Source organism: Ambystoma mexicanum, chromosome 2p (genome assembly GCF_040938575.1).
Source record: "Ambystoma mexicanum isolate Mex_15411 chromosome 2p, UKY_AmexF1_1, whole genome shotgun sequence".
In the NCBI taxonomy this organism is placed as follows: Eukaryota; Metazoa; Chordata; class Amphibia; order Caudata; family Ambystomatidae; genus Ambystoma; species Ambystoma mexicanum.
In genome coordinates, this window is record NC_090923.1 from 371,998,737 (window position 1) to 372,024,420 (window position 25,684).

The 25,684-nt window shown below is 41.5% G+C and overlaps 1 protein-coding gene across 2 annotated transcripts in view; it reads right to left on the reverse strand.

The window, feature by feature from the left end:
- Nucleotides 1-25,684, reverse strand: part of SYNPR (synaptoporin) — a 1,048,813-nt gene that overhangs the window by 213,306 nt on the left and 809,823 nt on the right. For both annotated transcript variants that reach the window (XM_069643717.1, XM_069643718.1), the window contains one exon: nucleotides 12,154-12,352. In XM_069643717.1, coding sequence (XP_069499818.1) covers nucleotides 12,154-12,352 — 199 coding nt within the window. The remainder of the gene's footprint in view (nucleotides 1-12,153; nucleotides 12,353-25,684) is intronic.

A 25,684-nucleotide genomic window follows, 5' to 3' on the forward strand; every position in this document is an offset into this window, starting at 1 on the left:
AGCTCATGCAATTCCAGTACTCATGTATCATTCTGCAAGTTGGATGTCACCAATTCTGCGACAAATAGTCACACGTTGGTAGAAATTGCATCAAACACTATGCAATTGTCTTTATCTACCTTGGTTAAGTTATTCGATACTCTGAACATCAAAGTAAATAATCAAGCAATCCAAATTGAAAAATTACTTCTATGGCAACAAAAAATTACTCATAAACTACGAGCAAAACTTCCAATCAAGCCGGCCATAGTCCCGGCTTTGACTACTTGCTCGGTAGCAACGAGTACTGAGCTGGATGTCGCACCGATTTCTCATCCCATAGGGTCATTGTCAATAGGGAGCAATATGACTCTTAAAACTTTACTGGCGGCACTTTAAAAAGTTACTAAAATTATACTTGAAAATGATTACAATTGTGAGGGGCTAAATTTTCACAAAGAAATAAACTTCCTGTTGCAGAGCAAAACCCTTGCCCCATCGTCAACCACCCAGGGGCTGAAGAAATGTTCTCAAGTTGCATATACCATCTTCTCAAAAAAAGACAAACGTACTACTAAATCATCTGCGGTCTCACAGTCAAAATTGTCCAAAAATTAGCCTAATATTACAAACAAAAAAGGCTCAAAGACACGGACATTCATAAAGAAGCTGAATGTATTGCACAAAAATGCTATAGGAACTGCCCAAGCTATATCCAAGAAATACCAGTTTATGAACTCCAATAAAGCGAGGAGAATGGAGAATGAGCCCCTTGAACGGCCCTCGCTGTATGCACCCCTGGATTATCTAGTCAGGGAGATAGTTTCGCAACAAAACCTTGAAAGTGCCAAAGTGGTTACACGCCAAGCTGCTGTGCCCGTTAAAATTTCCGGTCATGAAGGGGCGAGTTCATCCTCTAATCTGAGAGACTATCACTGGCAAGAGATTAGAAAAGCAGTAGATGCTTACATGAGCAGAGAGTCAGCTGCATCTTCTTCTAATGACGCCAGTATTTTGTTGAGAGCTCCCGCTAAGTGCAGCACTATAGGTGTCTCATTTCAAGATAATAGGGAAATTGAGGCCCAACAGCTGGTTTCAGTGGTCAACAAGATGAAATCCTTCGGTAATATAGACAACCCTACAAAAATAACAGAAGTAGTGAAAGTTGACATGGGATCAAATCACCAGAATCATGATTCATCCTGGCATGTAGAAAAAGACAATCTAACTACATTGGATGGCAAAAATGCTCTGTTAGCTCAGGTGGCACCTGAATTAATTCAAATAATACAAACCGCTCTGGGCACTAAACCTAATTCACTCAGAGTCCCTGACTCTTCAGAGCACTCCGATAAATTGGTAAGTAGTGGTCCTCTTGAAAGTCGAAACAAGAAGTTTCCGGCCAACTTTTCATTGAACTTGGCATGTAAACAAAGTCCCTCTGTACAATATGATCTGAACAGGCGATCTATTTTGGCCAGCTTCTCTAACATACCGACGTTGGAAGATATCACTTCCACTGATCTGGTATTAGTGGAATTTCCAGTGAAATATATCTTACAGAGTGTTTGGATGAATTCAAGGTTGGTTCAAAACACCATCTGGTTGGCAAAAAAGGATCTCTCAATTTTAGGCTTTGTTCTCAGTACAGAACCAATAGTTGGTAGTGAGATGAGATTGAGAAATCCTTACCAATCTGGAAATTCAAGCTCCGATTGTATGGCATCCAAATCAAGCACCTCATTGTGTCAAACAGTTGACTGCTCATGCAGTAAGCCCAGAAATTCTTCTTAGCTACAACCGATCCCCAAACATCGAAACCTTAAGCTGCTAAACTGGAATAGAAGAGGCTTTTCCCACTTGATAAACAACAATGACAGTCACTTGATTCAATATGATATATTAATGCTTCAAGAAACTTGGCTAATGTCTGTCCCAGTGTGGGACAATTATGACTTATTCCTAAATCCAACAGATAAGACCTCACAAGGCAGACCCTCATCTGGCTTGCTCATAGCCATTAAAAGAGAACAGGGTATATGTGCAGAAGAATGGGCAACTCCGAATGAATTTTTGCAATTGGTCAAAATGAAAATACACAAAGACATGTATGGTTTTATTAATCTGTATTGGAATCCTGTGGGAATCTCGGACAGCAGCTTTATAAAAACATTTGGCGAATTACTTAATATTATAGCATTGGACACGACAGTCAGCCGAATTATAATTGCGGGGGACTTTAATCTTGAATGTACAATTGAACATGCTACAGAAAATAAATCTAGATTAAGAAAATGGTTAACTTTCGCATCCAATCATAATTTGATTCGATTAAATGGAGCTTTTCCGTCTGACAATTCCCCCACGAACTACTTGGCAGCGTGGGAGTATCTATTCAAAAATTGATTACATATATGTGAATCTGCATATGTTCCACAGCACAACTAAGTTCTGCATCTTGGATAATAAACACAGTGATCATAATCAACTTGTTATGCAATGGTCAAGTGTAAATTCCATTGAAATTGCCAAGATGAGTCCTTTGCACGACAAGTTAATGGTTAATAACAGGGGTTACCGCCTATGATGGTCGGTCAAGTCGTTAACTTCCTTGAATGAGCATTTGGCTACAAAATGTCTTCATGATCGGGCTGCCTCATTAGAATTCCAGCCAGTTTATTTGGATATTTTACAACACTTTCAATGTACAAGCAACAGAGGCATGTTCGGTCATCAAACCTTACAACCTAAACTACATGTGTATGATGCGACTACTAGAGACAGCAAGGGTGATTTTCGCCAGCAAAAAAGAGAAGCCCTTCAAATGTCACCTTCAAAGAGAGCCCCATTCTTAGTCAATATTAAGATCAAATATAAAAAAAAATGGCTTAAAGCGACCAAAGCTAAAAGATATCAGCTTGATAGAGAAAGTATGTTATCATCAATATACTCAAAGAGCATGGCGGATACTTGGTCTCTCTTAAATCAAACAGTGCATCACACACAAGTAATTGTACAAGCTAATAATGTTACTGAACAGGACTGGAGTGCTCATTTCTTAGACCTATATGCAGCTCCGTCTAACAAGGTTACTACTATAAATCAAAGTGGGGACATTTCTATCAAAAATTTGATTTAGATGATATCACATTTTACATAAGTAAAATCAGTAAGTCCGGGGTCTGTGGGCCAGATGGTCTTTCTAACAGAATATTTAAAAAACATCCAGAGCTCTGGTCTAACATACTATTTCACATATTTACTCAAGTCAATGTATCACAACGTATCCCTGCATCATGGAAACATTCGATAATCGTCCCAATTTACAAACAAGGGGACCATTCTCAACCAACCAGTTGTAGACCAATAGCATTATTAGATGCTCCGGAAAAAATCTTTTCTAGACCAGTTTTAAGGGACTTTAATGAATGGACCTCTGTGAACCAACTTCGTTACCCGTTTCGAATGGGGTTTGTAGCAGGGATGGGTACGAGTCTGAATTTGATGGTTTTGAATAAAACTCGAAATATGCCATCAAAAATCTGATTATGAGACTTCATTCCAACACGTCAGTGCAAGTTAGGTTAACATTATCTGGAAAATGATCTGCAATTTTGCATACTCATCAAGGTGTAAAGCAAGGATGCATATTAGCATCAACAATTTTCACCTTTTTCTTGCTTGACCTAGGTGATGAATTGCGGTCTGGGAACTGTGACTCTTCCAAATTAGGGAAATATACAATTTCACACTTACTCTATGCTGACGATCTCATTCTCATATTTCAAACTCCAACTGGCTTGCAACTCTTGCTCAATAAACTGGATCAGTATGTAGCCAATAACAACTTGGTCATCAATCTTCAAAAAACACAGATCATGGTGTGTCGACCTCATAAACAAGAATGCCTAACTAAAGTTCATCAATATAGGTATTTGGGAGTGAGCATTGTGAACTCTTTATCTACTAAGACTATTGAATTAGATATGGTTAACAAATTACTGTCTCTAATATGTCAAGCTAAAGTATTAAAGGGAAAGTTTGGGAAATTCACTCTAACACATATCATGACATTTTATCAACAGAATGTAACTCCGAAATTGTTGTATGGGGTTGATTCCTTTCTGTTTAAAAGTATTAATTGGCAAAAGTTTGAATCTCGATATTGGAAACAACTACTGAACTTACCAGCATCCGCGCCATTACCATTGATTAGGCATGAACTTGGTCTGCTTTCACTTGTAGTTCAAGTAAAATGGAGAATGGCTGCTTTACTTAGGAAGTGTATTTTAGGTCTATCTTCAAACAATTTACTGGGAATTATGGCTGAACATCTAATGGCACGAGATCAGACATTTACCAAAATGTGGTCTGACTATACACTACAAGCATTAGCTGATGCTTACATATCTTTAGACTTACTTTTAACAAACCCTGAACGTGCCAAAGTTAAAAGGTATCAGAATGACTGGATAGCTAATCGCAAATTGTGTCTAAACTATAAAGATTTCTGGTCTAACCCATTTCTACACAAACGTTTCCGTGTAATGGCAGATTATCTCTTTATATATGTCCTTTGCCTAATTTGCATAATCAATATCTCAGGTTTAGGCTGAATCTCTGGCCAACAAGGGAGATCCTGGTGCGAAGAAAACTTAGATCGAAAGAATTACATTTTTGTCGATTTCGTGAAAATAAGTCATCAAAAGAAACGCTAGAGCATTGTCTAACGGTTTGACCGAGATTATTTAATTTTAAGAATATCCATTTAAAAAAAGAGTGTGCAATGCTGTATGGTAATATGGAAACAAGTGTGACATGGCAACATCTTTTCAACAATGTTAAATTAACGGTACAAATATCGATTATGCAATTTTTGAATGCAATATTTCCTGAAACTAATGAAAAGTATAAAGCCTAAGAGATCCAGAAGCCTAGTTTATGAAAAAAGTACTTTGTAGAATGATTTGATGTGAAAATTGGAGTTATTGATCTAAATTAATATGTTGCCATTTAGTTATTTAGGTGAATGTATTTAAATGTTATTATTTATTTTTCTTATTCTGTTAACTTTTCAATTTTTTATTTTAATTCTCTATTTTTATATGTGTTGTTGTAATGTGGTATTTTTATTTGCTGAAATGTTTTAAATTAAATTGTAAAAGCTGATTATATTAAATATAACCAATTAAAAAAAATACCCCTTTTAAAATAACATCAGTAATTTTAGGAAACTAGCAGGCCCCATCTTAAGACTGATTGCAGCTAACCTTATGGTTACATGTGAAAAGAATCTGTTTTTTCTCATTTTTTCTTTTAAATGCAACTCTCAGAATGTGTACTATTTTCAACCACTTGTGTCACCTATTTCCAGGAATTATTATGGCCTTTTAGATAAGAAAGCAATTCCAGGCCCATATTCCAGTCATTCAGTTCTTCGTCTAATTAAATGTTCCCTTGTTCTCATTTTGTGAATTATCTGTGCTGTGGCTTTTCTTTACAAATTATTTCTCTCTGCAACATCTGATGAAGAGGTCTGTGAGACTTAAAAAGCTAATGCTGTGTTCCATCTATGCATAGCTTTATCAGTTAGTCCAATAACAGGTATCAAAATTTGCAACGTGTGTGATTTGATTTTAAAACTGGACTAACATGGCATCTAACGTTTTTATGCATTTCCGAAATAATAAAAATATTGATGATGATGAACTGCCAGATATGAATGTTTGCCACCCATGTGCCAGCATATCTACAGATGTAAAGTATTTTCATAAAGCTTAGTATGGCCAGCATGAGCATTTAAAGGCCGAGAGTGAGCTGAAAAAACTATATTAGACATTTGCATTTTCTTCCCCTAGGACAATTCCAGTCAAACTCTCATTCACATATCGAGCAGCATGGATTCATCAGTTGAATTGACCGTCAAGGATATACTCCTTGTTGGCAATGGTTGGAAATACTGATTATTTTCACAATGCGCTGGATGGGTTGATAGTGCCTATAGGAGCAACTTAATACATTATGTGAAATGGTAGGTTTCCAACCATGACAATACAATTTAATGGTGATAAATATGTGTGAATCATGATGAGAAAAAGTTTAGTTAGAATATATGAAATGATAAATTCATTATGTCTATAATATTTGTATATATTAACAGGAATTCCTTCAGTCTAGGTAAAATGAAAGCCCCGATGAAGATGTGGAGAAGGGTACACCAGAATCTCTAGTCATTGAAATGTATGTCAGCAGATAAAGAAGAGACCTGCAGCAGATAATGTAGTGTTTTAAAAAGGTGTTGTTTGATATAAAATTGATGTTCAATAGAACACACAAAGGTGTATGTCATGATCCTTTGAAGATAAACCTGATGTAAATAGTTATTTATGATAGTGTCAACCGATTTCATTCTCATACATATCATGTATTATTGGATCTCTTAACTACTTGTCCTATGACCAGGTCACCACAAACGGCTGATGCATCACTTGATCTGTCAGAAACACATTCTCTGCAACACTATGTGAATCAATGGGGCACACAATATGGCTGCAGTTGGTCATTAAGGAAGATGATAGTTGTGTGGGATGCATTTCTGGAAAAGCCTTGTATCTTCTTTTGGACTCTTAGATGTTGCTTGCAGTATGAATGACGACACAGCTCTTGTTCCCCCTTTGTGAAGAATTGTGCCTTCCTTGCTCTCTGCAGCATCTCTATCAGAGTACAGTTTGAGCTCAGAAAGGTTTTCCAAGTGGTGATCTAAGGATGCAGAATTGGCCTTGGTATACATCTTTCCGTTCAACTTGATGATTTTGATATGAAAGTTTTTGACTACTTTTGCCCTTTAAGCTTTCTGGTAAATATTGTACAAAGAGCCATTGGAAAATTCAATTTTGAAGATTAAAAGGCTGTGGGGAATTGATATGTGGCAAGGCTGTATGAGCCCTTACTTTTTTTTTTTGGTAAATGAAATGAGGTGAGTAATTCCATTTCTGGAAGGGAAATCTGCAATCAAATTTCCCTTTCAGAAAACTCCATGCCAAAGAAATAGTGTACACCTGTGCACTGCTGGCTCAATAACCTTTCGGCAGCACCTGCCCTACAGTGGCACAGAGCAGGTTCACGCCACAGTGCCCCCTTGACAGCGTAAGTGACAGCCAACTCTGCAGCACATGGACTGCATTTGAGATATGCACCTCTGTTTCAAAAACTGCAAAAATCTGAGGATCCTTACAGGTTAAATGTTAAACTGTCAATTTAAACCATATCCAAGTTGGGGTATGGTGGTTAGAATCTCTCAAAGTTCTCCCCAGCAAATTAAACTAATATCACACATGTGTCAGCCCTGTGGGCCCATTTCAGCAGTGGAAGGGATTTGTGTATTTGTTCCAGACAAGGCTCCCTTATCCACTGGCAGGATTTAAACTTGGCATACAGCCTCTCGTTTTTTCTTTGTAAGGGCAGGTAACACCCTATTCCCAGGGACAGCCACTCCAAAGGAAGCTGGCCTGAGAACAGGAATCAAAGGGCACACCCATTCCCAATGACTCAAGCCTCACACCAGGGTGCTGCATTTCTAAAGACCATTGATTCTATTGAGAAGGGAAGGGGCAAGGTTAGTATCGGCAGGGAGGCATCTATACAGTGTAGGAAGGCTTCCACCATATTGTTTCTCCCTGCCTCTCTCTTTCCTATCAAGAGAAGACATGAGTGAGTCATGGGCAGAGAGGTAAAATTGCAGGTCTTCATGAGAGTGGGAGGGCTTCCATCAGCGCAGGAATCGTTGTATGTCAGTGCAGAGACTGCATATGAATGGGGAGATCCAAGGCTGAGGACACTGGGATTTAAGGGTGAAACTTAGCAGTGAGAAGAGGAGTCATGAAGTAGGTACTGGAAAGTAGAGAAAGCAGTGTCACTGGAGGGTGGATCTGGAGAGGAGAAGAGTGAGAGTTGAAGATCAGAGAGGATGGGAAGAATAACAGAGGGTTTAAATGTTCTCTTGAAAATTGGACTGTTAGGTTCGGAGGAAAGGTTAGAGGGAGGAAAGATAATGGCGGTGGATACAATGGAATGGTCCAAAAACGAAGGGGTGACAGTAGTTTTGGTTTCTGAGAGAGAGTTGGAGATGAACAGGCAGTCAAGAAAGTTGCATAGGTTATGAATAGAGTAGATAGTGTGTATTTTAGAAAAGATTTAAGGTTTGATTTTTGCAGAGTGCTCGGACAAAAAATGTTAAAGTCACTTTAGAGGATGAAGTGATGTGACAGGGAGAGAGAATCAATGAGCTGCCTGGTGTTCATCGACAAATGGTCCAGTGGGGCCAGGAGTGCAATATATAAAAATGAAGTGAGTAGAGTGAGGAAGACCAATAAAAGAGAGTGTAAATTATAGGCAGGATGTTTTATGATATGGATAGTAAAGGAGAAAGGAGAGACTATCAGGATGACGATACAGAGGATGAAGTGGGAATGCGTTTTAGTTCAGTGGTAATCAGGGTAGCTGGAAATGTAATAGGTGGAATTTAGGTATTACCAGGTGCAACTCGAGAGTAAGTGGTCTAAAGGCTCACAGGCAAAGAGGCAAAGAGGCTGGGAGTTTGCCTGTGGCTGCGCTCCCTTTGCTTGGGTCGCTTGGGGTTACATTGCCCCATTAACAAGTAGTAAAGTAGGTGAGGTGGCAAGGAGCATCCTGTGGTGGGAAGAGGGTGGCAGGAACAACAGCCGGCAGATCGGGAGCATGGCTGAGCCTGATGAATATATCAACCCTGTTGATGCTCCTTATGGGGATGAAAAGACCATTCAAAAGATGGTGGTTTTGGGGTTATTGAGTGCAGACCTAGCATCGGGAAGCAACAGAGCACTCTACAATCATAGGGGAGACAAACATGGTGATGGAAGCAGAAGAACAAGGGAGTGGGGAGCTAACCACAAGGGAGGAAGAGAGCAGGCAATTTGGCAGCAAGGAATCTACAAGCAACCAGGTGAGGAAACAGTGGGAGCAGATCAGCTGTTCTCAGGAAGGGTGGGAGTGGTGGGTGTGTTAACCTTGGTGTTAGGGTGAGCCATTCTTCGAAGAGGAGGGTCTTGAGCTCTTTACTGGACTGTAGAAGTGAGATGTCGAGTCTGGTGTTGATGGGGAGACGGTTACAGAGACTTGAATCAGAGACAGAGAAGGACTGTCTTCTAGTTCATTCCTTCCTGCATCAGCAGAGTTCAAGTCTTCAGAGATTCAGAGTTTCTCTGCGAGGCAGCATTTCGACTGTAAGGTGACATGGGCTGTCCTGATTTCATTCCACGACAAGTAGTCTCATTCCAAATGTCTTGAAGGCCATGGAGGTGTCCTTTCACAAATCCTTCTGCACTCTAGCCTCCATCTCTTGGACACTTTGGATGACTATCTTTTGTTGGGCCTCAATTACGTCTTGTTGGCCAGTGGCTTTAATGATTTCAGCTGGCATGTGGAGTTCAGGGAAAGCAGGAGCAGACAGGATTACAGCCACTTACTTTCCAATATTGGCGGGCCTATGTGAATCAGATGCCCAAATTAAAGTGTCAGCCTGGTCATCGTCTGTGTTACCTGTGGCAACTCTAGTAGGTGTGCACAGTGGAATTTCTGTTCCCTATGCTGCCTGGTCTACTGACAGGACTTCAGAGTACAGAATGAAAGGCTCCACATCTTGTCCAACCTCTAAAGGCACAACATGTGTGGAAGGTGGCCTTTTGGGTCCTTCTGAGAGATGTTGCCTTTCTGTTCACATGGGTAGTTCCTATGACTCACTATTTGCCGGCTGCTCAGCTCAAGGGACATGGCATTGCTTGGCTTGGCTGGTGTCTTGACCTTTGCTGGTGCAGCTTCTGTGGATTTTGCTTTTGGTATGGTGGTGGTGGGGTTTGTGTAAAGTGTTTGAATGCCTGTCTTGGTCACTGGAGGTGTACTCTGTGGAAGCACTTGAAACATGTGGGGTCAATTACTCTGCCGATGAGGACCTAGTGATGTATAAATGCTTAGCTAGCCTAGCCTTGCCCGTCTGATGTACATGAATGCATATGCAGTAGGTGTACATTTGAATGTGTCGCTTATACATGTGGTACATATAGAATGGGCAGACTTGGTGGCATTCTTTGGTTCTCATGTGTCACCAGCAGGTATGGTGCAGTGGCGGACAGTCTCATGCAGACAATTTTGTGGACTTGTCTTGGATGGTGTGCTGTGTATCATTGGTCACATTCCCTCCTCCCGTTGCAGTGGAGGGTGGGACACAGGGATATGCTGTGGGGTTCAATTCCATGCACTTTCTATATGTTATTGTGGGAGCATATTTTTGTACACAACAGATGTTACATTTGCGGCTGCTTGACTTCTGAGCCACCGGATCCAGTGATGTTAATAATGCCCACAACAGTGGCTGCGTTGCCTCCCAGGGTTCTATACATGAGCCTGACATGGTCCCCCATCCTGCCGGTGGTCCAAAATGCTGGAGTGGCCCAGCTGCTAATGACATCCCACCTCTTCTTGATATCCCTAGATTTACAGGGATGTGCAGACAATGCCTGGACCATGTCATGCGCATGGTCCCAAAGTTCTGAACGTTCGGCAGGTGCTGTTTTCGCCATCAGGTGACCCACCAGCCTTTGATCTTCCTTGGGTACCTCATCCTGCACTGTCAATTTTGGCTGCCTACTTGCTCCTCCTTACCCTTTTGGAGGGGCCTCAGATTCAGATGTGTCAATCATTCTGTCTGTATGGTGTACAGGAGCTCAGATTCACTCTCGATTGCCTTACTGTAAAAGGCTCACAGGCATGTGCTATTTTCCAAAAATGCAGAATTTCTGTTTCCGGAAGCCATATTACCAGATGTGGAAAAGCACTTCCGTTTTTGTTGGGGTGCATTGTCGGATGGTAAAGGTGTATTCGTACAGTGTGCCTCCATTTGCCACATCTGGTAAAAGCATTTACCGGATTGTCATTAACCGAGTGATTTGGCACCACACTTTTAAAAAGGTACTTAGAGTTATAATGGGAGTTATTTCCCAATGCAGACTACATAGATATGTATGCAGCAGGTCAGCTAAAACACTGAGCTGTCTTACAAAAAATAAATAAGAAGGAAGGTATATTGATATGTATTATGTAATCTTCTAACCTGTTACTGTCTGATATGAAAGCTCGGTGGGGTGATGGAGTTGCTGAAAACATCTTGGTCTAAATCTGGCCTGAGAGGAGTCAATCATTCACTATATAAAGGGAAAGAAGTGAGTGTAAATTAATCCTCCATGCATTCATTCATACATGTGACGGAAAGGTTGCACGCAGGTGTCTGCAGTAGGTCTGCTAAACAATTATCTTACTACCCGTGAGGTACGAGCTTGCTCTGAGATTATGGTGATTCAAGAGCAGTCTGAATGGCTCTCAAACCTCGAATCTCAACGAATCTTGGAAACGGAAAGTGAACCTCCATTTTACTGTCAGTTATCACGTTTACCACATGGTGTGTAAAGCAATTATTATAAGATACTAATATAAACATTGAGAAAAACTGTTGGGGTAACATCACTTCTATAATGTTGTTATAGTGACATTGTAGTCTATTGGTAGAAATCGTATACGTTGCAGGCTAATTATGTCCAGTGCATTCACTAAGGAAAACACTGGGCAGCATGCAAAATGCGATTGTCTAGAAAAGTAAGAACTGGAACAAAGTGACCCTTATGACATGGTTCCACTTTGCAGACAGGTGCATGGAGAATTCATTTGAGCCAGCAATTGCCTACTTCTGTAAAGTAAACCAAGTAAAGAGAGATCTGTCTTCAAGCCATCTCATGTCAGGCATGAGCAGTTCATCCACTCCTGAGCTTATTCTATGCATTGTGGAAGCACGTGAGTAGTGAGTGAGAATATGTGTCTTTTTTTTGCGTTGGAATGTATACAAACCCAGCAGTTAAGGGCATTATAAATCAGATTCGGATTGAACCGTCCTCGAAACTGCTATTATCAACGCGGTTGGAGCTGCTATTATTAATTATTAATGCAGTGCTGCAAGTTAAAGGGTAGAGAAAAAAACAGGACTGGACAAGCTACTCACGCCTGGCATAGACCATCTCTGACATATGCTTAGGGCGGGCCAGCATGACCCACAGCTATGCATGGCGAAAGGTTAATCACAGACACACTTACAATTAAAGGACCTCTGTTGTTTTCACGGTATTTGTTTTGGAAGAAAATGTACACAACAGTGGCTGCCAGAGAGTACAGGAAGGCGAAGACTGCAATGGTGACGAAGAACTCGGCTGATGAAGAGGAGTCACCAATCAGGTAGAGGGTCTCTCGTCGCTTTCCTTCGCAGGTGGGAGCAGTGAAAACCTCCTGGTACAACCTGCAGTTCAAAATGTGGAGAAAGCAATCTTCATGAAATCACTGTTGATTGTGTGAGGCAATGTAATGTTACATTTTCCTTTTAGTTTGCTCTCCATGGCAAAGACATGCTAAATAAACCCAAGAAATCTATGCACGAATATCACGCAATAAAATCTTATTTATCTTCTGCTAGAGACTTCAGTAACCTAATTTACTGCTGCTGCTCTTCAATTTTTTTTTATATAAAAATGATTTATAGTCGAGTATTGCCATTTTAGCTCCATGTGACAAGTCTTTGCAAGATGCTGTTCATTGTTGCTAAGAGCCTTTCAATAAAAAAGCACTGCTTAAAATGAAGTCCTTTTTTATTAAACTGCCATATTGTACAGTTCTAGAAAAGTATGGCATCCTTCTCAATACACTGGTGCATAGTGTTTTAAATTATTGTCAATGCACCTTCACAAATATAGTTATTTATTCACATAAAACCAGCATGGAACTGACTATGACATTATAGCAAGATCATTAAAAAAAGGTGCAGCACTGTGGTTGATTGTGTATTTCACACTTCTAGGGTGTGTGCATGGTCAATGAGCATGGACGCACTAACTCTAGGTATGTCCATGTAAAAGGGAATAAGCAGATTTGCAAAAAGTTGAAACAGCAGCAGAGGAAGGAACACGACTCTGCAAATGTGCTAGAGATGGCGCCTGCAACCTTTGGTTCCCCAGATGTTTTAGGTCACAGCGGCCATGAACTCACACCACTTGCAATGCAGGCTATGGTTGATAGAGTTGTATTCCCAAGCATCTGGAGAGCCAAAGGTTGCTGACCTAAGGGCTACACAAAAAATAATACTGTCATGTTTTCACCAAAGACCTCTAAAGTAAAACCTGGCACTCGCTTTCCCACACCTCTCCTGCCTAACTGTGCAGAGGCAGGGTCTCTCCCGTGTAACAAAATCTGTCCATAGGAATGCGAACATATGCCCACACATTTTCAGTTGTTTAGATTGTTGGTTGGAGGGCACACAGCTGTCTTTTAAAATGTGTTATGATGAAAGTGGTGGGATGGCAATGAATCTTCCTTTTGTCGTTGCTAAACAATGAGGCAAACCCACCAATGACGTGCAGTGTCCTTTGTAATATTTTACCACTCCTACGAACATCTTGCATCTTGCATGTGGCTGTTGGCCACATCAACATGCATCACGTTGACCGACACTAGGAAACCTTTCATGAGTATTACCATACTAATGTACCCACATTGTGTCCACTATGGCTGATTGACTGACTTTAGTCAGTGATGGTAGACAATGTTTTCCACTGTGCAATCATCCCCACCTGCACACTAAACACTTGCTCTTACTAGATACAGCACTTCTATGGACCAGGTCACTAAAGAACCCTCCAGTTTCCTATGCCCATGCATGGAAGGTATAATTGAATGTGGCCATACCATCATATTTTGGCAGCACATTACTTGTCATTGTTTAAAGAGGTATGATATTTTGTCCTGGCATTGGGTGGCCATGTTTCTACTACTCCCTCCTTCTGCCTACCAACTCCCCCCTCCTCTTCTATTTTCGACTACTTATACCCTGAACGTTCCTATCGAATTAGCCACAGTGCCAATCCATATTGTGCTCCCCTCGACTGAGTTGCTTAACAAATCGTCAAAAACTTAGTTTCAATCCCCAGTCCTTTTTTCTCTGAGCTCTTTAATCTCTCTCAGATGTACTCTTCGCTGCTATCTTCAAATCTGCAACAGTCCTACAGCTATTAATGAAACCCTCTGCTGACCCAAAGGTCCTGCAAACTATATAGCAGTTTCCTGCCTTCTACATTATTCAAAGGTTCTTTAGTGGGTTGTCTCCAACTGGATCACAAAGCATGTTGACGATAATGGCCTTGGAGATCCACCTCAAACAGTTTTTTGCAGTTAACACCCCACAGTAACTGCACTAATGCATGTCTCCAACTTTTTTATCTGATGATCAGCACTCCAAACTTTCTTCTAAACTCATCCGTTTGTATCCCTCTGGCACTTTGCCCACTGGCAACCACTTGTCTCTCCTCCACACTCTCCAGTGACCTTGGAATTCAAAAACCTGGGAGGTCTGTCCTTTATAAACTCCTGGAACTTTCAAACCACTGACCCCACTCCTCTACCTGTCAGTGTCCGGCAAGTATCAGTCCTTGGACCTCTGCCCCTTACCCTCTATAGGTCTGTGCTAGTGAGATTTATTTCATCTTTTGGCTCTCACTATCAACTCTTTGGTGATGACACTGAAATCTTTTCATCCTTTCCTTCCTTCACTCCAGAACCCTTGGTACGATTCAAAAAGCTGATTCATATTTAGATAGCATGTAAAAACTCAGATTAAATTAATATAAAAGGATATATTAGTCCATGGTCAGGTGTTGTGGAAAAAGCCAATTTTTTAGATATTTGCAAATTGGAGGATTGTGGGAGCATTCAGCCAATAGCGCAATCGAGTTCCAGAGGGTGTATGACAAGAGAAGGATTATTTGCAGGTCCTGTCTTGGAGGGCAAGTTGTAATTCAAACCATTTGGTTGATTTGTTGCGTGAGGAACATGTGCCACCAGATATGTGGATTTTAACCAACAGGTATGCAGGTGTGCTACTCGTGACTGCTTTGTAGATTATACATAAAGTCCTAAACAGCATCCTGGCCTGGAGAGGCAATGTAGTGTGTGTAGGACACCAAGAGCTCAAGGGGGAGTCATCCTTACCATCATCATAGACTTTATTTTGGTTAATCAGCCATAAAAGTACATATAATAAAAGCCAATAAGTTCATGATTAAAAGCAGCATAACCAATTTAACATTTTCTAAAGCTAAATTAAAAGACACATACAATCAAGAGGGATTATTCGAAATAAAGTGCAAGTGATTTACAAGAATAAAACACAATTTGGAATTGGTTTGAACTAAGTAGCACAACTAGCTGAGAGATGACCCACAGTTATTGAGCACGTAACATAGCGTGGGCTATGTGATGTAAAATTGACAAGATCCGTTGGATCAGATCCAATGGAGAAACAGAAGAGGAGAGTGAAAGGCTTGCAGCCTCTTCTGTATGGCGTCACAATTCTAATTAGGTGCACAATAACTGTGTTCCAGTTTACACCCTGAGTAGCCAGGCTCTATGAATGTAATGCACTCACAACATGTAGATCAGTGCTCTGGCTCAGAAACATAACTGCACCATCAGAGTTACGGACCTCAGCCTCTCCCAACATTGGCAACAAATACATTTATATATTATAACAGTTCCAGTGCAAAACAATAGGGCATATACTTGTATTGGCGGGTAACCAATTTTGGGTAAAACAAGCCAAGGGAGAATCCTCAAGTGAAGGAGTAAATAAAAAGAGGTTTCATAGGCTGGGTAAATATTATATAGCTTAAGCCCATGTTGATGCCTTTGATCAAGAAAACAAGAGCCAAGTTTCAAGCAAGAGGCTTTGGCCAACAAGGTATTGTTGCCCCCCTGCCCGGTATTAGACCTGATACTCTCTATCGAAGCAAGCCTAACAACATCGGATAGTTCCACAGGTCTATCAGGTCAAGGTCCTGGAATGTGGTCCTGACATGGGATGACCAAGATAGAATCCTACCACAACCATGTCTAGGAGATGCACTGCCTTCCGGTATCTTTCAAGGCCACACTATTTCCACAGTCTGGCCCAAAAGAGGGCTGGTGTAGCTTGAATTTGTACAGTAACGGACATACCACAAAGCTCCAAGAACAGCAAGGCTGTAGGGGCATTAACGTGAAGCAACAATAGATTCTACAAGAAATGGGTTCGGAAGTATACATCTTCTGAATATGACTATACCCCCAAAGTGCTGAGCTATGCAAGGCAGCAGGGGTGGCTTGCTTATGGAATAGGTCCAAAGTAGGAGAAACAGCTCCCCTCCGAGGTTCTACAGGGAACAAACACCAAGATGCTTCCCCGACCTTCTTTGGGGTGGCCGATGATTTATTAATCTGGGCCATCCAACCTCCAGACTCCTTGAATCTCAGACCTAAGTAATCATAAAAATCGACCTGTTCCAACAAGGAACCCTCACCTTCGACCTTAAGTGATGTAGTTTTCTCTAGTTTTGGTCTAAAAACCTTCACATTTGATTTTTCAACATTCAAACTGAGGTTCAACTCCTTAAATGTTTTCATAAATAGTGACAGGGACCTCCTGAAACCCTGTGGTCATGTTGGTATAAGGGCCACGTCATCCGCATGAAACAGGGCTGGGTACTTATCAGAGTCAATTTTTGGCCAGTCTTGGCACTCCCTTAGTAAATAATCTATCATTTCTTTTATATATAAGTTATATATAAGTTATATATATGCCTAACCCCCTCCTTGACATTAAAGGGTTGTGTCAACTCACCACCAGGCCCGAAATGTACACACGCCCTATTAGCGGTATAAAGCTGGCATATTATATCAATTAGTGCAGCAGGAGCCTTCCTTGAGTGTAATATCTGCCACAAGGTTTCCCTACAGTCTGAGTCAAATGCGGTTTTTAGATGTACGAATACCACATAAAGACGCATTTTCTTTAAGACTGTGTATTTCTCAATTAGTAGGTAAAGCATAAAGCATTGATTGATCGTTCCTCTATTGGGTCTGAAACCAGCCTGGAGGTCATGAATTATTGATTCATTATCTGCCCAGTCCTGTAGATATTTCTAAATAACCTTTTCCCAAATAATTTGCCAATACTACCCAAAAGCAAAATCGGCGATAATTCCCTGGATATCTATACCTCCCTTTTTATAAATAAGTACTATCACTGCCCGCCTCCATGAGTATGGGATTTCACCCCGGGACAAACTAGCATTAAGAACCCTACATAGAACTGGGGCCCAGACATCCACTTCATCTTTTAGAAGGTCAATAGGTATAAGATCGGGACATGTCGCTTTACCACTATTTAATATATTGAGGGCTATTTCGACTGCTTTGATCGACACTGTCAGGACGTCTGCAGTAGAGGGGATCTTGGGAGGAATAGGAAACACCACCCCAAAAGGGGAAATTCTGTACAGGTTGGCAAAATGTACCCTCCACACGTCTTCATTGATATGACAAAGTAATGACGATGTGCCCTTCAAATCTTTTGCCGAGATCATCTTACAAAATAATGCATGGAAGAGCTATCCATTTCCCTTTTTTTGTGAGCACCAAGGATTTATATGTTCAGCTCAGTTTCTGCCTGTCCAGCCCTAAGCTAGATTTATGACTGCTAAGAACTTCAGCCTTTGCCTTACGACATTCGCCATCATACCAATTTGGTGTACTTAGAATTTGTTTTTGAACACCTTCCCAGGCACTGAAATATGTGGAATCAGTTTCGTTGTAAGCTTCTCATATTCCTCTAGGAATTCAACATCATTAGCCTCCTCATCACATATACCCTCAAGGTTTACTAAAATAGAGTTATAAAGATTGGTGTTTAGCTTCGACCCTCATGGTTTTAGACCATCTTATGGATTTCCTAGCGTGGCCGCAGACTTTAATTGGGTGGGAGTGGGCATTAGTGCTTACATTTTCATAGTTTACTTCACTCCCTTTAAACAATAGGGTTAGTGATAAATGGTCACTTTCCATTCTCTCAACCACTTCAAAATCAGTGACCCTCGCCCAGTCCTGGCTTGAGACAAATATATCATCTATACCGCAGTTCCCAGTGGGACCCCTGAAGGTCAATTTAGCTGGTTGCTCTTTCCCAAAGCGCCCATTGCAGGCACTCAGATTTAGGTTGGCAAATGTGCAGTTAGATTCCAAGGATCGGCAATTGAGCATTTTAGGGTTACCAGCAATCTATTAATTGGATGGCATTATCCACCGCCTGGATGGTCGCTGTTGCAATGCTACACTTAGAGCAGAACCCTGACTGATAGCCATTTAGGAGTAGAAGTTGTTTGATTCTGGCAAGTGGTTGTGTAGAGACTACTTTTTCCAAGATTTTGCTGTTACTACACCACTCTCCCCACCTCTTACTACACAACTCTCCCAATCCTTACTATATCCCTCTTCTCACCTCTCACTACACCTCTCATCTTACCTCTCACTACACCCATCTCCTCTCTCTACATTTCTCTTCTCTATCTACACCTTATCACACTATCTCCTCCTTTCCTCTAGTTTTACCTTCACCCCTTTTTCTGCTTCACTCCGCTCACACCTTTACTCCCGCTACCACTGTGCTCTATCCACATGCTCCACATGCACTCGCGCTCTCTTGCTTTCACTCACTCTCTAAATCCCCTACACTTCTCCATCTCTGTCGCCATCTTGTCCAGGATATGGTGCTCCAGAGCAATGACTGGGGGAAGAAACCCGACAACCCACCGGTGCCCAGGGAGGAGGCACAAGGGGAAGGGGGGGTGTAAAGCCTTGGAGGAAGCTTCCTCCTTCACTTGTAAAAAGCCCTGGAAACTTAGGAACTGGAACCAAAATCTCCTGCCCCCGAAAGTCTGCCACCCAAGGAGCAAAGAGGGGGTAGGAGAAATAAAGAGCCCAAAAAGACCCATTTTGAGGAGTATCCTGGTAAAAGGATCTTCTCCTTCAGGGATGGGGGGAACTCCAAAGTGTTGTGTCCAAATCCAGACTGGGTAGATGTGGGGACTGAGTTAGCACCGCCCATCATCAATCCTCAGAATCCTCAGCATGAAAACCCCCTGGTTCAAACCCATCCTAGTGACTGCCTCCAAAAAGGGGGAGGGTAGCTCAGAATCCGAGCCAGGGGAACCCAAAACATCCCCCATATCTAGCTGTCACCTTTTTCTTTCAGATACCCAAGACTCCAAACAGAATCCTGCCCAAATCACCTTCCTGTCAGTGTCCAAAACCAAGAAACTAAACCACCAGTTGTCCAAAAATGTACATTATCATGGCCCACTTGAGGAGAAAGAGTGAAGATTTTATGCCCCGGTCCAAGTACAGGGACAGTGTACAATTTTGGCACTGGTGGACACTTGATCCCAAGCTACCCTTCTGTCAAAAAGGGCCTTTGACCAACTGAATTCGGGAAGGGGGGAGAAATACCAAATTCCTCTCCCCCTCTTCCTGGACAAATTCAGAACTTTGACAGGAAGGAAATTCCCGTCGAGGGGACTGCGGATTTGGATATTAAAATTGGGCGACACAAGGTGAAGCACCCGGTCATATTTGTGACTCCAGAGGGCACACCTTGTTTACTAGGGAATGACATCCTGAGTAGGTTTATATAACACAAAAACAGACAGTAGTTATTTCATTAAAACAAAACACTTTATTCCTGGGTCTAAGTCTTGGCTACGATTCCTTCTACAAGTTCTTCTGCGAAGGCTAAATATGTGGCTTCTGCCATTGTTGTAGTTTCTTTTGTTTCCTTTGTATTGATAAAGTCCCTTCTGATTATTCCCTGTATTTATTCTATTTTTAAAGTGTCATTTATGGTACACTGACTTGCGGTTTTTGACGCCGCCAGAAGAGTAGATACTGACAGTAGAAGACAATGGGCTTCCGCTACCTGTCTATGCCCCAATGTATATAACACAAAAACAGACAGTAGTTATTTCATTAAAACAAAAAACTTTATTCCTGGGTCTAAGTCCCTATTGGTAGCTCTCTGGCCCTGTGTTTGGATATCTCATGTTCCCATTGTATGGTACATCCATCCCTAGATTAGCGATGGTGTGCCGACTACAGGGGGTGTAGAGATCCTTACCCTAGACTCTCTCACTACTTTCCTAACACTAAATGGTTATGTGCACATTTCTTGGTGGTCGGTTATTTTCTTTATTATTACCGCCCCGAGTCTGTGTGTCTTATATTAAAAGAAAAAACAATTGCGGCCCAATGGCCGGGTTCAACTTAAAAAATAATGTTAAAAAGATGTATAATTACTCAAGCCCTATCTTAAAGTGTGTGTAGGGTCTTGGAGTCTCGGTCATCAGCCTATCGACTCTTAAGGTTTGTCAACCGGTTTCAGCGGAGTGGATAACTCGCCGCCTTCTTCAGGACGGAGAATTTTGTATTCTCCGTGATACTATAATTTCTTCACAGGTATCCACATCATTGAGGGTTGGAGAGTTTTGCTGGGTTGTCCACGGGTATTACAGCTTGTGTCCCAGTCCCTATGGGGATCAAAAATGACAAAGAGGAGTGTAATTAGTAAAGGGAATCGGGGCTACAATTCTTGTAGAAGCAAGAAAAACAGGAAATATTACCTGTTCTCTCATTGGGGTCTCTCTAGTGTTGTAGGTCGCCTGGTCGGTTTTTCCTGTATGTTTCATTGCTTCCTACTTGGACATCCTACAAGAAATACCCTCAAATGTCAGTTTACCTATATGTGGTATTCCAGGTACGTATATTGCTGTTCTTTGTGAGCAGTTTTTACATTCGGGCACAGTTGAGTAAAATACCTGCAAGGGTCGCGTCCCCTCTTTTCCGACTGTGTGGTTCCTTTTCGCGAGTGTAGACGTCTCAATTGTATTGGGTCCTCTTCATTGCTCCAATATGCTAAGGGGCTGTGGAGAGGAGACCGTATGAGGTAAATGATCTAAAACACTCTATCAGATATGCACGATACAAAACATAGCTACGTGCAACATGCTATGCGTGAGTCTGTTCCGATGTGCAGCCGGTTATTGGGCACAGACCGTGTGGGCTCGGTGTAATAAGTGCTATAAATCACTGTATCAGATGTGCACAATGTAAAGGAATACTGCGTGCAGCATGCTGTGTTTGTGTATGGGCACGGTTGTATTAGTCCGTGTCATACGTCATAACAATCCGTATATTCCATTATAATCCTCACAGAATTCGAACGAGTTTTAAACTGTATATCACCTTGGAATTGGCCCATGCTGTTTCTTACCTTAGTTAAGCAGAATGTGCTCCCTCAGAACGGAACGCAACAAACCGTCTGTAATCAGTCGGCAGTCGCGGCCACCATTCGTTATTATGTTCATTCTCGTAGAGTCGCCTCGCGTAATCAGGTGATGGCAAGGGAATCCCGGTGTCCAAGAGTGTGCTGGGAAACGTAGTCATCAAGCACAGAATTGTGTAACCTGTGCCCTTGTGCATGTTCAGATGCACCATGGGCCCTCTGGTTAACGCCGGGGCTGTTAGGGATTGTAATGTTTGCATGTACTGTACAATCCTCAGTCCCATTGTGATTTTTTCTATAATCTGGGCATAATGACTTTGTGCATATATCTGCTACGGATTGCAGCACCTAGTATCTCCTGGTTCAGTGTGGCTACGAACTCTAAATGCAATGCCACTCACGATATGGAGCAAGAATAAAAAGCTAGAATAAAAGTCAACTAGCTACTGTGGTGTTCCATAAGGCGGGGACACAGAGAACCCGCTGTTAAGGATTGTGGTGTCGTGTCCAGTTATGCCACTTATTGGATGGACTAACCAATCTCTATTATGTGTATTTGTGGTTGTTCAACCTAGGCGAGGTGTCTCACCCTTTTGTGCATAACTGGTTGGGCCACTAGTGCTCAGCGTGGATGTGTGGCAGTTGGTACGCGCTGGGGGTTCTCAGCGCAAGGGCATTTTAGTGTGGATCAATATTGCTGTGGGTGGCACTGTGCATGCCTGGATAATCCCGATTATTGCACAGCCAAGGTTTGCCAGCATATTTCTTCATTGAGGCCCGTCTTATGACTGAGGAGCCTAAAGATCCACATTTGCTCTCGTTTTAGAAGCAATGCAGCTAGATTCCCACCTCTTTTGGGTACTGCAACTTTTTCTAAGATGTTCCAGGTCAGTTCATTCTTTGAGTGACCCTTTGTCATGTAGTGTTCTACTAAAGGGGCAGTGCAGCGTTTGGTCCTAATTTTAGATCTGTGTTCGCAGATCCTAGTTTATATTGCAGGTGTTGTCATACCGATGTATCTCATGTTGCATTGACAGTGAATCAAATATACTACATTTGTAGTGTTGCAATTTGTAAAAGGTCCTCTGTTCCCACGGATATTTCCAGCCTATGTCTATCATGGTGCTGCCTTTGGTGAATTGGCACACTGAGCAGTTATTGCACGGAGCATGTCCGAGTGGTTTCTGCATGTTCCAGAGGGTATTTAATTCAGACGGTTTTGATTCTTGATATGTATGTACTAGACTGTCTCTTACGTTTTTCCTTCTTTTGATGGCAAAAATCGGTGCTGGTAGGTTATGATCATCGACATTTAAGAGGTGCCAGGATTTTTGAATTTCTTTTTTGAGGAGACGGATAACAGGTGAGTGGCTAAAAACTGCTGTGATGATATCTGGTCCCCTTTCCTTTTTTCTATGTTGTGTGAGAGTTACTTCTCTGAGGATATTTCTGGCCCTCTTCCGTGCTTGTGTAATGATTTTATTTGGGTAGTTCCTCTCCCTCAGATTAGAAGTAAGTCTTTCAACCTGCATATCATATTCCTTTTTGGTGGAACAATTTCTCCTGAACCGGAGAAATTGTCTGAACGGTAAGTTCTCTTTCAAGGATCTTTGATGAAAAATAGTGTATTCTAGAAGGGAATTCCTGTCTGTAGTTTTCTGAAACACAATGGTTTTAAAAGTCTGACTGGTTCTTTTGATCGTAAGGTCAAGGAAAGTGGCTTTGGCTTTACTTGCCTCATGGGTGAATTTCAAAAATGGGTCAAGTCCATTGATCCATGTAATGAAGTTATTTAAAGTGTTTAGATCTCCCTCGAAAAACATCAGGATGTCGTCAATGTAACGGCGCCAACTTATAATGTTCTTTCCGAATTGATGATTTTCAGGGTAGATGTATTTTTCTTCAAAAGATGCAACATATAAATTGGCCAAAAAGGTAGCAAATGTTGCTCCCATAGAGGTCCCAGCTATTTGTTTGTACTATGTCTCTTCTTTGAGAAAAAAGTTCTTAGTCAGAGCAATTTATGTCAACTGTAGAATGAGATTCATGGGCATGTCTAGGATACCTATCTTCTCTACCAGGACCCTTTCAACTACTCTCTGGGTCTCCATTTGGGGGATCCTGGAGTATAATGATTCTATATCCATGGTTATAATCAGGATATCCGGATTTTCCAAATGTAGGTGTTCGAGGTATGTGAGGACCGATGTGGTGTCCTTGGTGTGAGATCGCATTTTGGGCACTTCATTTTGTAGGAAAAAGTCAGCAAATTGAGACAGAGGTTCCAGGATAGATCCGATACCCGACACTATCGGTCTACCTGGGGGTGGAGTGGTCCCTTTGTGGATTTTCGGGAGTGCATAGAAGGCTGGGCATCTCGGATATTTAGGACACAGAAATTCTCCGGTAGGTGTTATTGTATTCAATCAACGTATTAACTATCTTGTCATAGTCCTTTTTATTCATGACAACGATGGCCCCCCTTTGTCCGCAGATTTTATTATTATTTCATTGTTGATTTGTAGTTCATTCAGAGCTGCTGTCTCTTTCTTGGTCATGTTGTTGAAGTATTTGTGCTCTTCCTTCTCAATCGTTTCTAGTTTTTTCAAAATAAGTTTTGATAGGTCTGTGACTCTGCTGTGATTTCATGTGGTGGGGTAGAACGTTGATTTATTGTGTAGTTGTGTAACATCTTGTCTTCCCTCATATGTATTTTTGGAAAAAAATACTGTTTCAACCAAATTTTTCTCATGAGCTGAGTAAGCTCAATTCTGGTTTGGAAAGGATCGTGATGGGCAGTCAGTACATATGAGAGTCCTTTCTGTAGTACTTGCAGTTGGTCTTGTGTAAGTAATGTGTTGGAATGATTCACGACTAGAGACTCTGTTCGGGTTGTCTCCAGATGACGTCTTACTCTGGGGGTCGATTTTGCTCATACCATCCTCTTCCACGGTTCCTGGTGACTGTGGGGGACTGCTCTTGCCACCATCCTCTGGGTCTGCCACGTCCTCTTGGGGCCTGAAAACCCTGAGTTTTCCCACCTCTGTTTGTTTCTTGGTCTTCAAAGCGGAGTGTTCTATTGGATCTGGCTGAGTCTTCGTCTGAGCTTCCACTTGAAAAGTTCCAGTTTCCTGGTTTTGGTCTGTTTCTCTGCTGGAACTGTCTACCTCGTGTAGAGAAGTTGTTGTTGGGAGCATTGCTGTTTTTCTCAGCTTCCTCATAATATTCATTGGTCGTTTAAGGATATTTGTTCTCATGTGAGAATGCTACAATATCTTTTTTCAATTTGATGACCTTTTTGTTAAGATTAATTTCTTTGAAATATTTTATTGTGGCATTTAGGGCTGCCATGCTCTTCAAGTAGTCACCTACTATCATTTTTATTGCCAAAGCGTCTTGTTTAGTGATGATCTCATTTATGAGTCTTTCAGACATGGTTTTAGCAGTCTTAATTATCAGAATGATCCAATCGCATGTACATTTGTTAGCTATACAACTCCAATCTTTCCTGAATTGTAGTTCTTCCAGGAAGATTCTGGGCTCTATTCTGATAATTAAACCATTGGGGGCGATATGAGCCCGCAGATATTCAGTCATTGTGGCTCAGTGTAACTCCGTTCTTATGAGTTTTTTCCTAAGGATTTCTAGTTCATTCCATTCATCGCCTTTAGTTGCTATGGCGGCCTGTGTTCAACTTCTAGAATGGAGGGATTGGCTAGGATTCCTTCTACAAGTTCTTCTGCGAAGGCTAAATATGTGGCTTCTTCCATTGTTGTAGTTTCTTTTGTAATGATATAGTCCCTTCTGATTATTCCCCGAATCCGTATTTATTCTATTTTTAAAGAGTCCTTTATGGTACACTGACTTGCGTTTTTTGACGCCGCCAGAAGAGTAGATACTGACAGTAGATGTCAATGGGATCCACTACCTGTCTATGCCCCAATGTATATGACACAAAAATAGACAGTAGTTATTTCATTAAAACAAAAAACTTTATTCCTGGGTCTAAGTCCCTATTGGTAGCTCTCAGGCCCTGTGTTTAGATATCTCATGTTCCCATTGTATGGTACATCCATCCCTAGATTAGCGATGGTGTGCCGACTACAAGGGGGTGTAGAGATCCTTACTCTAGACTCTCTCGCTACTTTCCTAACACTAAATGGTTATGTGCACATTTCTTGATGGTCGGTTATTTTCTTTATTATTACCGCCCCCAGTCTGTGCGTCTTATATTAAAAGAAAAAACAATTGTGTCCCAATGGCCGGGTTCAACTTAAAAAATAATGTTAAAAAGATGCATAATCACTCAAGCCCTTTCTTAAAGTATATGTAGGGTCTTGGAGGCGCGGTCATCAGCCTATCGACTCTTAGGGTTTGTCAACCGGTTTCAGCGGAGTGGATAACTTGCTGCCTTCTTCAGGATGGAGAATTTTGTAT